A 12246-nucleotide genomic window follows, 5' to 3' on the forward strand; every position below is an offset into this window, starting at 1 on the left:
CTCTAATGGCCTTTTATCTTGTGCAAATATATGTGTGTGTGTGTGTGTGTGTGTGTGTGTGTGTGTGTGTTTGTGTGTATGCATGCACATATATATTTAGACACACATAGAAGTCTATTTTTGTTCTGTTTCTTTAGTAGAGGTCACTTGAGTTGGCTGTCTGATTCACTATATATTTATTCAATATCCATCCCGTTCATATCTAATCTTGGAGGCAGATAAGACTATAGATATCTTCTCAAGATTTCTAAATATTCCTCACCCTGAAGCACCTTCACAAAGATGGACCAAAAGGCCGTAGCCACACTGCTAGAGCTTGCTGCAAAAAGTCTGCTAAGTAATGAGCCTGCGGCTATCCATGCCCTGGAAGAACTCCCAAGAGACCTCTTTGTTCCCTTGTTCATTGATGCCTTCGTGGGAGGGCATGAGAAGATACTAAAAGCAATGGTGAGGGCTTGGCCCTTTCACTGTCTCCATATTGGGGCACTGAGTGTACAAGAGTCATATTATGAAATCTTGGAAGCCATGATTGATGGTCTGCAGATCCTCCCTGACCAGAACTCTTCCTCTTGGTAAGCCTATGTCCAGAAGAAACAGTCAGCAGAAGAGTATGCTAGAGCCTGGGTCAGGGGGATACCTCTGACCTCCCAAAAGCAAGGCTAAAAGCCTTACTTTTGGCTTTTAAGTAAGTAAGCCAAAAGGCTTACTTTTGGCTTTTTTGGGGGGGGGAGGCTAAAAGCCTCCCAAAAGTAGCCAGTGGTGAATGCTGAAGATCTCTGTGGGGCTATTGGTCCAAAACTTGGGGTTACCTTAAGGGATCTAGTGTCTTACAGGCTTGATTATAGAATAAAGGTTACTGAGGTGGTGGATTTATCTCCCGAGTTTGATTACATAGAAGTACATGGGTGATGAAACTGGGAAGGACCAGAGGTGAAGTAAGTATGGAAAAGAACGAAAGATGCTGAATTTGTATAAAAGGACTTCCTGGTGAATGGTATACGGAACGAAAACCAGGGATAAAGAGTTCTGTTTCAGCTTCCCATTATGGGTCTTACTGGGTTATATTAAAACCAACTACTTCTCATGTGTGTTCTGTCTCCTCCTCTCCTTACAGGGGGCCAAAACTGAGGATCCTAGATTTGAGACAGGACCCAGACTGTGGAACAACATGCTCAGAGATCAGTACCACATTTCCTTTCTGTTTTCAGTCTTGTGTTTACTCTCAACACTCTATCCTTAAAACAGAAGAAGCCCAGCATAGTATCAAGTGCCTTGGAATTGTTAATTCAGAATCTGAGCCTCTGTCAACCCAAAAACCCATGGAATTATTAGTGGACCTTTCTTTCAATGGTACCTTGAGAACAAAGCAATTTCTTTCTTTCCTTCAGAGTAAAGTTGAGCAGAGCTTTGGGTCTTTGCACCTCTGCTGCAGAGATTTGCAAATTGATAAAATGTCTGCCCACAAAAGTGTCCTGCAGTTTCTGGATCTAGGATGCATTGATCATCTGGAATTGAATCAGGCTTATCTGAAAGAAGTCACCACACTATTGGCTCAGATGATCCACCTGAACAGCATTAGTTTGTCTAACATCTCCTTTAAACATTGTAAGAGGGAAGACTTCAGAACTTTTCTCATCCAGCTTGGGCAACTATCCAACCTCCAGGAACTCAGCTTGGCTTTATTCTGCCTTACAGATCAACTTCATAAACTGCTCAGGTGAAGGGGTGGGGAGGAACCTGGGTTCCCTAAACACCCCATTGTTAAAACAGGAGAAGAGACCATACTTAGATAACCCAGGCTCCTTGTAACCTACATCTCCTTCCGCATCAGCATGTGCACTGGCAGGAGCTTGAAACTGGCCCGGCTAGTAAGAGGTATCTCATTGTGAAGAGACAGACAAGACAATATTTGAAAAGAAATTTGTGCTCATTCTTTTATTCATTCATTCAGTTGACCATGTGCAGACAGTATGAAAAATTTTTAAATATATTGGTGAAAAAGACTCAGTTCTTCTTCTATTGGCACATATAACTTTCTAGACAGGAAGGGGAGGCATTCAGATGTTGCATACCCCCATAGGCTAGCTGCAATAGTTAACACTGCCCGATCATTTTGCTCCTGTGTTTTCTGCAAGGCTTGGGCCCTAAATGGAGAACTTGTTTTCTGGGACTTAGTCAAAGGGAACCCTCAGTTGGATGCTTTCTTAGACCTATCTTCAATAAATGAACAAGATCCATTATTGACTGTTGTATATACCAAGTGCATACAACTTTTTTCACTTAATCTTTCCCACAACGATGTATCAGAATAACTGTAGTGTGCACATTTTAAAGATTAAAAACCTGTATCTCAGAGGGGAAAAGTAACTTTCTCAGAGTCACAAGCCTATTAAGTCTGATTGCAAAGCCCACATAGTTAACCACTGTTGCAAAATATGTACAAATTGTTTTATTCTAGAGCCTTAGGTATTTATAATTCTTGTCTCGTTGCCCTAATCCAATCCTCATTTTTCTGAAATAGCCTTCCTTTTTTCTCTCTACAGAATCCTGCCACCTCAGTTGGATACATTGTGTCTATCTTTTTGTGGCCTGTCTAACAGAGATATCACTGTCCTGTCCCAGAGTTCTCAGGCCACCTACCTAAAGCTATTGAATCTCAGCAACAACCAGATATTCTCAGAAGTTTATGAGCCCTTCCAGACTCTGCTAGAGAAGGTATCAGGCACCCTGCAGTATCTGGAGATAAATAATTGCCTGATAACTGATTCTACTCTCTCTGCTGTCCTCCCAGCCCTGAGTCACTGTACCCACCTCCGTGTCCTTAGCTTTGCCTTCAACCCCATTACAATGCCTCTGCTCATGGGCCTTCTGCAGCATTTAACATGCTTGGTAGACCTGAAACATGTTATTTGTCCTGTTCCTGTCCACTGCTATGAACAATGGAATTTTCCTGGCAGTTTGGACCGACAAAAACTTGCTGAAGTGCAGGCCCAACTGACAGCAAGGCTGCAGGTATTACAGCGAGATGACATGACCTGGACCACTTGTCCTGAGTGATTTCCATAGTACAAGGAGTTGTTTGAACACTGATGTGTGACCATTAAAGCATTCAGTGTTTGGTCTAAAGCTCAGATTAGTTAGACACAGAGATAAAATTCTACTGTTTGAGGAAATGAGTTAGGGAGATTGGATCTATACCTGACCTCTATAAAAGAAAAACTCTAAAAAGAAAATAGAAGAATTTGAAAGGGCCTGTGGATCTTTTGCACATTGCCCTCTACATCCTTTTCTGGTTACTAACCATAATGTTGGATATGTGAGATAGGCTAACCCAGTGACTGTACCATCATTTTTGTTGTCACACTGATTGGTCCACTTATCCACTTATGGACATATGACACAAATCAGAACAATTGAAACTTCCTGGTTATGGTAGTTATTGAAGCTAATAATTTTACCCTTTAGGGTCCTGCAAACTTCTTATATTTATGATTGCCTTGGGTTGTTTATGAGAAATCCTGTGTGAGTAAAAGGAAACAAACTGTGCCTACGACCTACTGGTGTTTTTTGTTATTTGTTTTTGAGTATAGTTGACACGAAATGTTACGTTCATTTCAAGTGTACAGAATAGTGATTGTTTCTCTGTATGTTATGCTATGCCCACCACAAGTATAACTACCATCTGTCACCATACAACCCTATTACAATATCATTGGCTATATTCCCTATGCTGTGTCTTTTCCTGCTGATGTTTTTGTTAATGTGTTGTTACCTGCTTTCCCAGGTCTCAGACCTCTGGCTCAGTTATTCCTTATTTCACATACATTCACCAAATACCTATTATAATGTAGATATTGTTCTAGGTGCTGCAAAATATAAGGTCCTTGATCTCAAAACAGTCAGCGTATAGATAGTCCTATGATTTTTTCAGTTTCTCCACAATTTTTTAGGGCATTTGCAAAAATTATTTGCCACTCCTCCCCAGATTTGTTTCACCTTTTCTCGTACATACTCTGCTCAATCCATGTTGGCCTCTTTATGCTATTGTACTGCCTTCAGGTCATGGCTTAAATTTTTCCTCCTCAGGTAGGCTTTTTCTCTATCCAAGTAGATTGTCTCTGCTGATGCTCTCTCTTAATGTACCATGTACATTTCCTTCATGGTACACATAATTCCATATGTATTTGCTCCCTCTGCTCTTCCACTAGAGTTACACTGTTCCTTATGGTACACATTAGCCATATGTGGCTACTGAGCACTAGAAACTTGCTCCAAGTATTAAATGCACAGTATACATCTAAGACTTGATCAGAAACCAAAGATATAGAATAACAAATTGATAACTTACTGATATTCTTTATATATCGAAATGATGTATGGCATGTCAGAGACATAAAGAAAAAATGTAAATTAACTTTTTATTTTTTTAAATTTAATTTTATTTTTTTCATTGTTCTGAGCTTCATTGTTTATGCACCACACCCAATGCTCCATGCAATATATGCCCTCCTTAATACCCACCACCAGGCTCACCTATATTCCCAACCCCTCCCCTCCAAAACCCTCAGTTTGTTTCTTAGAGGCCATAATAATATTTATATTTTTTAAAGATTTTATTTAGTTATTTGAGAGAGAACCAGAGACAGAATAGGGTAGGGACAGAGGAAGAAGCAAACTCCCCAATGAGCAGGGAGCCTGATGCCCTACGCAGCTTGATCCTGGGACTCCAGGATCATGACCTGAGCTGAAGACAGATGCTTGCTTAACCCTCTGAGCCACCCAGGCACCCCATATTGTTTGCATTTTGAAATAATAACACTGTATTTCAGAAACTTGTTAAGAAAAAAATGTTAATGATTTTTTATATATTTACATGTTGGAATGATAAAATATTGCATTTCAAAGACTTATTGAAGAATAAGAATCTAAATTTATTCCTATCGTATGTTACAATGATAACATTGAATTTCAATGATTTAGTAACAAAAAGATGAATGGAAAATAATTACTACTTTGTGTATAGTCTTTCCTTGTTGAAATGAAAACAGACTTCATTTTAAAGACTTAGCTAGAAGAATGTACAAGTAACAATGATATGTTGACGTTTCCATGTTGAAATAAAACATGCATTTCAAAGACTCACTAAAATTTTTTAAATTCTTTTTTCTTATTGCTTACAACCCTGAAATGAAAACAAACTGCATTTCAAAGACCTAGAGAAAAAAATATGAAAGTTGATCATTAATAAAAATAGTTAGTAACCTGTTAATTTCATTGTGTGATAACACACTGCTTTTCTGACTTAGACAAACATGTTAGAATAACTAATAAGAGAATTGTATATGCTGTTAGTTGAAATAACACATGGCATTTCAAACATGTCATAAGAAAAAAGAATACAAAATTAGTAGTTTCATATTGTTTATATATTGAAATAATGATATAATACACTGCATTTCAAAGACTTGGTATAAAATATAAAATTAATTCATAATTTATTCATATTGTTCCCAGGTAGAAATTATAATTTCTTTACTTTTGTGTTAAAAATAATTATTAGAACTAAGTTCACCTTTTTCTTTTAACTTTTTCTTTGTTTTTTTACTTTTTTTGGTGTGGCTCATACTGTATTTCTATTGGTCAATATGGCACTAGACCATTAACTCCATTTGGGCAGACTGTTTCTGTTTAGTTTATCTATTAATCATGCCTTTTTATATTCTGTATTTTCTGATGTTTTGACATCTGGGGCCTTGCTGACACTGGAGAGACTGCCTCTCCCAAGGCTAGCTAATTTCTAGGGAGTAGAAACTACTCATCTGTGAGCCTGCCTTTTTTATGCAGACCAGCCAATACAGAGCCCTAACCACCAATCACCTTCTTTGTGCTTTCTCACAAGGCTTTTAATATTCTGGGCTACTATTCTCCTGCTCCAACCACCCCAGGTACAGGTAACAAATAACTTGGAGACAATCCCTATGCTGCAGTGCCCACTGAAAATATTCAGGCTAGCTCATTAAAGCCTATTTAACTTTCCTTGCCTTGTGTTTCCCTTAGAAACCACAACAAATGTCAAGACTTCTAGAACGCTATGCAAAGAGATAATTAGGAACATTATTCCTGTGGTGCTGACAATGTGAATGACATGTTTAGGGTTTTTTTTTTGTTTGTTTATTTTTTGTTTTTTGCCAGATTAGTGGTTCCCAATTCTTTGCTTTCAGAAGATTGGAAGAATGACCTAAATGACTCATCAGGGAATCATTAAAAATAACTTTGGAGGAGGGGCACTTGTGTGGCTCAGTCAGTTAAGCCTCTGACTCTTGATTTCTGCTCAGGTCATGATCTCGGGATTGAGTCCCACATTGGGCTCAGTGCTGCTGAGCATGGAGCCTGCTTAGGATTCTCTCTCTTCCTCTCCTTTTGCCCCTCCCCTGCTCTCACTCTATAAAAAAAAACAATAATTTTGGAGGATATCATAAGACATTCAAAGAATTGACTTCTATTTCTACATAAGAGTTCTGTATTACTATTTGCTAGGGTCATAGAGACAGACTGACCTAAGTCCAGGAATTCTTTCCACTGTGTGTGTATGCCACATTTTGTTTATCCATTCATTCATATATTGTAATTTGGTTATTTTCACTTTTTGGTTATTGTGAAATAATGCTTCTATGAATATTTGTGTGGAAATATTGTAAGAGTTCCTGATTTCAATAATTTCAAATGTATACCTAGAAGTGGAATGATTAGATCATATTGCATGGAGCACTGGGTGTGGTGCAAAAACAATGAATTCTGTTATGCTGAAAAGAAATTTAAAAAAAAAGAACTCTGTGTGATTTTTTAAATAATCACCATAATTTGTTTAATATTGGAAGCACCATTAAAAATTCTCACCAGCAATGTGGTTTCCCCATATTCTGGTCAACCCTTGCTATTTTCTGTTATTATTATTTTTTGGATAATAGCCATCCTAAAGACTCTGAAGTGGTTTGTCATTGTGGTTTTGATTTCCCTTCTAATCTTTTGTTTCTAGAATTTTAAAGGTTTTCTACATATAAAATCAAAATTTTTCTTCTTTCCAATTTATATGCCGTTTACTTCTTTTTCTTGCCTAATTTTTCTGCAAGAGTTTCTGATACTATGTCTTTCAATTTTCTCTTTATTATTTTTAATGAATATATTTAAGGTGTACAACTATATGATTTGATGTACTTATACATTGTGAAAAAATCACCACAATCAACTTATTACTAACATATCCATCATATCACATACTTACCTTTCTTTTATGGAGAGAAAACTTGGGATCTATACTCTTAGGACATTTCAACTATACAGTACAGTATTGTTAACTAGAATCACCATGATATACATTTCATTATAGGTATGTATCATACATTCTTTATCCATTCATCTGTTGACAGGCTGTTTCCATATCTTCACAATGAGAATGCTGCAAAGAACTTATGAGTGCATGTGTCTCTTCAACATCATGATTTCAAATCCTTTGGATAAATATCCAAAAAATGGGATTGCTAGATCATATGGTAGTTCTATCTTTAATTTTTAAGAGAAACTCCATAATATTTTCCACAATAGCTGTACCTATTTACATCCCCATTACAGTGTACTAGAGTTCCAGAGTGTACACACACACACACACACACACATACACACACAGATTAAAATATTACTCAGCCTTAAAAAAAGAAATGCTCTTATTAGAGATAACATGGATAAACATAGGGACATTATCTTAAGTGAAATAAGTCAGAAAGATAAATACACACTGGGTGTGGTGCATAAACAATGAATTCTGTTATGCTGAAAAGAAATAAAAATAAAGACAAATACAGTCAAAGTCAGACAGAAAGACAAAAAATACAGAAAGACAAATACAAAGACAATACCACTTACTTACAGAATTTTTTATTATGTTATGTTAGTCACCATACAGTACATCATTTGTTTTTGATGTAGTATTCCAAGATTCACTGTTTACATATAACACCCAGTGCTCCATGCACTATGTGCCCTCCTTAATACCCTCCACCAGGTTCACCAATCCCCCAACCCTCTTCCCTCTAAAACCCTCCATTTGTTTCCCAGAATTTCATGGTTCCTCTGCCCCTCTGAATCCCTTCCTTCATTTTTCCCTTTCTTCTTCTAATGTCTTCCATTATGTCTCCATATGTTCCACAAATACATGAAACCATAGATAATTGACTTTATCTGCTTGACTTATTTCATTCAGCATAATCCCCTCTAGTTCCATCCATGTTGATGCAAAAGCTAGGTATTCATCCTTTCTGATGGCTGAGTAATATTCCATTGCATTTATAAAAAAGTCAAATAAAGTTAAACTCATAGAAGCAGGGAGATTGGTGTTTATCAGGGCTGGAGAGTAGGGACAACTGGGAGATATTGGTCAAAAGATACAAAGTTTCAGTTTCATAGGATGACTAAATTCTGGAGATCTAATGTATAGCATGGTGATTATAGTCAATAATATTTGTTTCTTAAAATTTGCTAAGAAAGTAGATCATTGCTAAGAAAGTAGATTCATTGCCACCAAAAAAAGTAACTATGTGAGGTGATAGAAATATTAATTAGCTTGATTATAGTAATAATCATTAATCATTTCACAACATATACAAATATAAAAACATAATTGTTGCAGCATCTTGGTGAATTGATCCCTTTATCATTATTATAATGACTTCATTGTCTCTTGTGCCACTTCTTGACTGAAAATTTATTTTGTCTGATGTAAGTACAGTTGCCCTACTCTTTTGCAGTTGCAATTTGTGTGAAATATCTTTTTCCATCCCTTCCTTTTCAGCCTATGTGTGTCTTTTAAGCTAAAGTTAGTCTTTTGTAAGCAGTCTATATTTAGTTCCTGTTTTTTGTATCCATTAGCCACTCTATGTCTTTTGATCAGAGATATAATTCATTTATATTTAAAGTAATTATTGATAGGTAAGAATTTACTATTGATATTTCGTTATGTGACAGTTTTTTTTGTCCCTTTGTCCATTTATTCCTCTCTTGTTGTCTTCTCCTGTAATTTGGTACTTTTTTTGTAGTGCTATACTTTGATTCCTTTCTCTTCATCTTCTGTATGTCTACTACAGATTTTTGCTTTGCGGTTACCATGAGGTTTTCATAAAACATCTTAGAGATAATGATCTTAAGCTGATAACAACTTAATTTTGATTGTATGCACAATTCGCATCTTTTTATATTGTGGGTCCATTAAAAATTATTGTAGCTATACTTTAATAATTTAAAAATTTTGAATTTTTCTACTGAAGTTAAGAGTTATTTATTCATTACAGTGTTAGAGTGTTCTGAATGTGACTATTTGCTTACCTTTACTAGCAAGTTTTATATTTTCATCTGTTTTCTTATTGTTAATTACTGTCTTTTTGTTACAACTTAACTTCTTTTACTTTTTCCTTGTGTGTCCACTTTCATTTTTAATTGAAATTATTTTTTAAAATTTTTATTCAACTCCAGTTAGTTAACATACAGTGAGGTATTAGTTTCAGGTGTACAATATCATGATTCAATTTTTCTATACTTTTTTAAAATTTTTTATTTTTTATAAACATATATTTTTATCCCCAGGGGTACAGGTCTGTGAATCACCAGGTTTACACACTTCACAGCACTCACCAAAGCACATACCCTCCCCAATGTCCATAATCCCACCCCGTTCTCCCAAACCAATTTTTCTATACTTTATGCTCTGTTCACCACAAGTGTAGCTATCATCTGTCACATACAAGTTTATTACAATATTATTGACTATATTTCTTATGCTGGGACTTTTATTCCCATGACTTGTTTATTCCATACATAACTAGAAGCCTTTATCTTCCACTCCCTTTCACCTATTTTGCCCATCTCCCTACACCACCCCTTTAGCAACCATCAGTTTTTTCTCTGTATTTATAGCTTTGATTCTGCTTTTTTTGCCCATTCATTTGTGGTTTTTTTTTTAGATCCACACAAGAGTGAAATCATATAATATATGTCTTTCTCTGACATACCCTCTATATCCATCCATGTTGTCGCATTTGGCAAGATTTCATTCTTTTTAATGGCTACTTATCCCTGTTTATCCCTTCAGATCTGTTAGTATTAGCTTAATATATTTAGGTAACCTAATGTTGGGTGTGTATATTGTTGGGTCCATGGTCAAAGGAGTGAGACTGATACAAAGCGAAGGTCAAGCAAAGCTTTATTTTGCACCAAGCATCGAGAATCAAACTGACCGGCCAGAGCCATCTCTTGCAAAGAGGTGACCCCTTCCAGCCTCATAAACTAACTTTTATAGAGTAGGCCATGTGGTTGAGCCTGGCCACACACAGGTGGCCAATTGAATTACAATTCACCCTATAGTAGTTACTTGAACTAGCCTATCACTCTGGTCAGAATTGGAGCCCAAAGGGCAGGGCCCCACATTCTTGGGTGGTTAGGGAGGTGCTTTCCTGATTGGCTGTCCCCACCTGGCTTGGCTCATCCTTGTATTCTGGGCACTGTTACCTCCCCCTGACCTGACATGTCCTGGTATATGGGCTCTGTTATCAGGGGCTGATCAGTCATATTTTTTTGGTTTCCCAGACTTGTTTCTAAGTAAGTCCCTCTGGGGGGGCAGGGTCAATCTAAGTTTACTGCATAAACAACAAAATGGCTCGCTCTGGCTAAGCAGGCCCTCACATATATATTTATGATTGTTACATCTTATTGATGAATTGAGCCCTTTATTATTATATAATGACCTATTAATTCTTGTTATTGTTTTTGGCTTAAGGGTATTTTTTCTGATATAAGTGTGGCTATTCCTGCTTTCTTTTAGTTTCCACCTGCAAGGAGTATCGTCTTATATCCCTTCATTTTCAGCTTACATGTCCTTAAAGTTGCAGTCAGTCTCTTACAGGGAGCATATAGTTGGATCTTTTTTTTTTTTAATCCACCCACACACTCTGTGCCCTTTGGTGAATTCAGTCTATATACATTTAGAGTAATTATTGATATGTAAGTGCTTACTAATGGCATCTTATTAATTGCTTTCTAGCTGTTTTGTAGTTCTATTTTTTCTTTATTCCTCTGTTTCTGCCTCCCTTTTTGAATTAGTGATTTTCTGTGGTGATGTGCTTTGATTTCCCCTTATTTATCTTTTGTGAATCTACCATATGTTTTTTGCTCTGTGGTTATCATGAGTCTTACATAAAACATCTTACAGATAAAATAAATCTAAGATAATAGCAACTTAACTTTTTTCACTTACAAAAGCTCTAACATTTTACTCTCCCCCTTATGTTTTTGGTGGCACAACTTGCCTCTTTTTATTTATTATAGTAGCTATAGTTACTTTAAGTACTCTTTTTCCTTTAAATTTTATACTATAGTTAAGCAGTTAATACCATCCTATTATAGCATTGGAGTATTCTAGATAAGACTGTAAATTTACTTTTACCCAGTGTTACTAATTAGTGTCTTCTTTTCAGCCTAAAGAACTCATTTCATCATCTCTTAAAAGGCAAGCCTGGTGGTAATGAACTCCCTTAGCTTTTGTTTATCTGGAAAAGACATTATTTATTCTTCATAACTTTACTGGAAATTCTTGGCTGACAGTTTTTTTTTTTCTCTCAACAATTTGAATACATCATTCCACTCTCTCTTGGTCTGTGGGTTTTCTGTTGAGAAATCTACTGATGGCCTAATGGTTTTTTGTTGTTGTTTAGACATTACAATTTTCTTCTTGCTGCATTTAGAATTCCATGTTTTTTTTTTAAATTTTTGACAGTTTTATTCTAATATGTGTTGGAGAAGGCCATTTTGCATTGAGATAATGGGGTGACCTATTAGTTTCATGAATTTGGATATCCAAGTTTCTTCCTAGGTTTGGGAAGTTGTCAGTGTTATTTCTTTAAATAAACTTTCTACCACCTTCTCCCTCTCTTTTCCTGGAACTTCAATTTCAATATTTGTATGTGTGGTGGCATCCCATAGATCCCATAGTCTTTCTTTGCTCCTTTCATTCCTCTGAGTTATTTCAAAGTTTTCTTTATTTTCTGTTTAGTCTGCTCTACTATACTAGATTGGTAATTCCCTGTTGCATTTTACATTTCATTCACTGATTTCTTCAGCTCCAGAATTTCTGTTTGGTCCTTTTAATGCTTTTTATTTCTTTATTAAATTTCTCATTTTATTTATGTATTATTTTCCTGATTT

At 36.1% G+C, this 12246-nt stretch overlaps 1 protein-coding gene across 1 annotated transcript; it reads left to right on the forward strand.

The window, feature by feature from the left end:
- The first annotated feature begins 282 nt into the window (after positions 1-282).
- On the forward strand, positions 283-4296 carry LOC132008679 (melanoma antigen preferentially expressed in tumors-like). The gene is made up of 3 exons (XM_059387272.1): positions 283-572; positions 1115-1717; positions 2544-4296. Exons 1-3 carry the CDS (start codon positions 283-285, stop codon positions 3055-3057), a joined length of 1407 nt encoding a protein of 468 aa, XP_059243255.1. The 3' UTR covers positions 3058-4296.
- The last annotated feature ends 7950 nt before the right edge of the window (positions 4297-12246 follow it).

Source organism: Mustela nigripes, unplaced genomic scaffold, assembly GCF_022355385.1.
Source record: "Mustela nigripes isolate SB6536 unplaced genomic scaffold, MUSNIG.SB6536 HiC_scaffold_656, whole genome shotgun sequence".
NCBI lineage: Eukaryota > Metazoa > Chordata > Mammalia > Carnivora > Mustelidae > Mustela > Mustela nigripes.

Coding starts and splice junctions, on each gene's coding strand:
- LOC132008679 (XM_059387272.1), top strand. CDS start 283: ATGGACCAAAAGGCCGTAGCCACACTGCTAGAGCTTGCTGCAAAAAGT. Junction 573..1,114: donor GACCAGAACTCTTCCTCTTG/GTAAGCCTATGT, acceptor CTCTCCTTACAG/GGGGCCAAAACTGAGGATCC. Junction 1,718..2,543: donor CAACTTCATAAACTGCTCAG/GTGAAGGGGTGG, acceptor TTCTCTCTACAG/AATCCTGCCACCTCAGTTGG.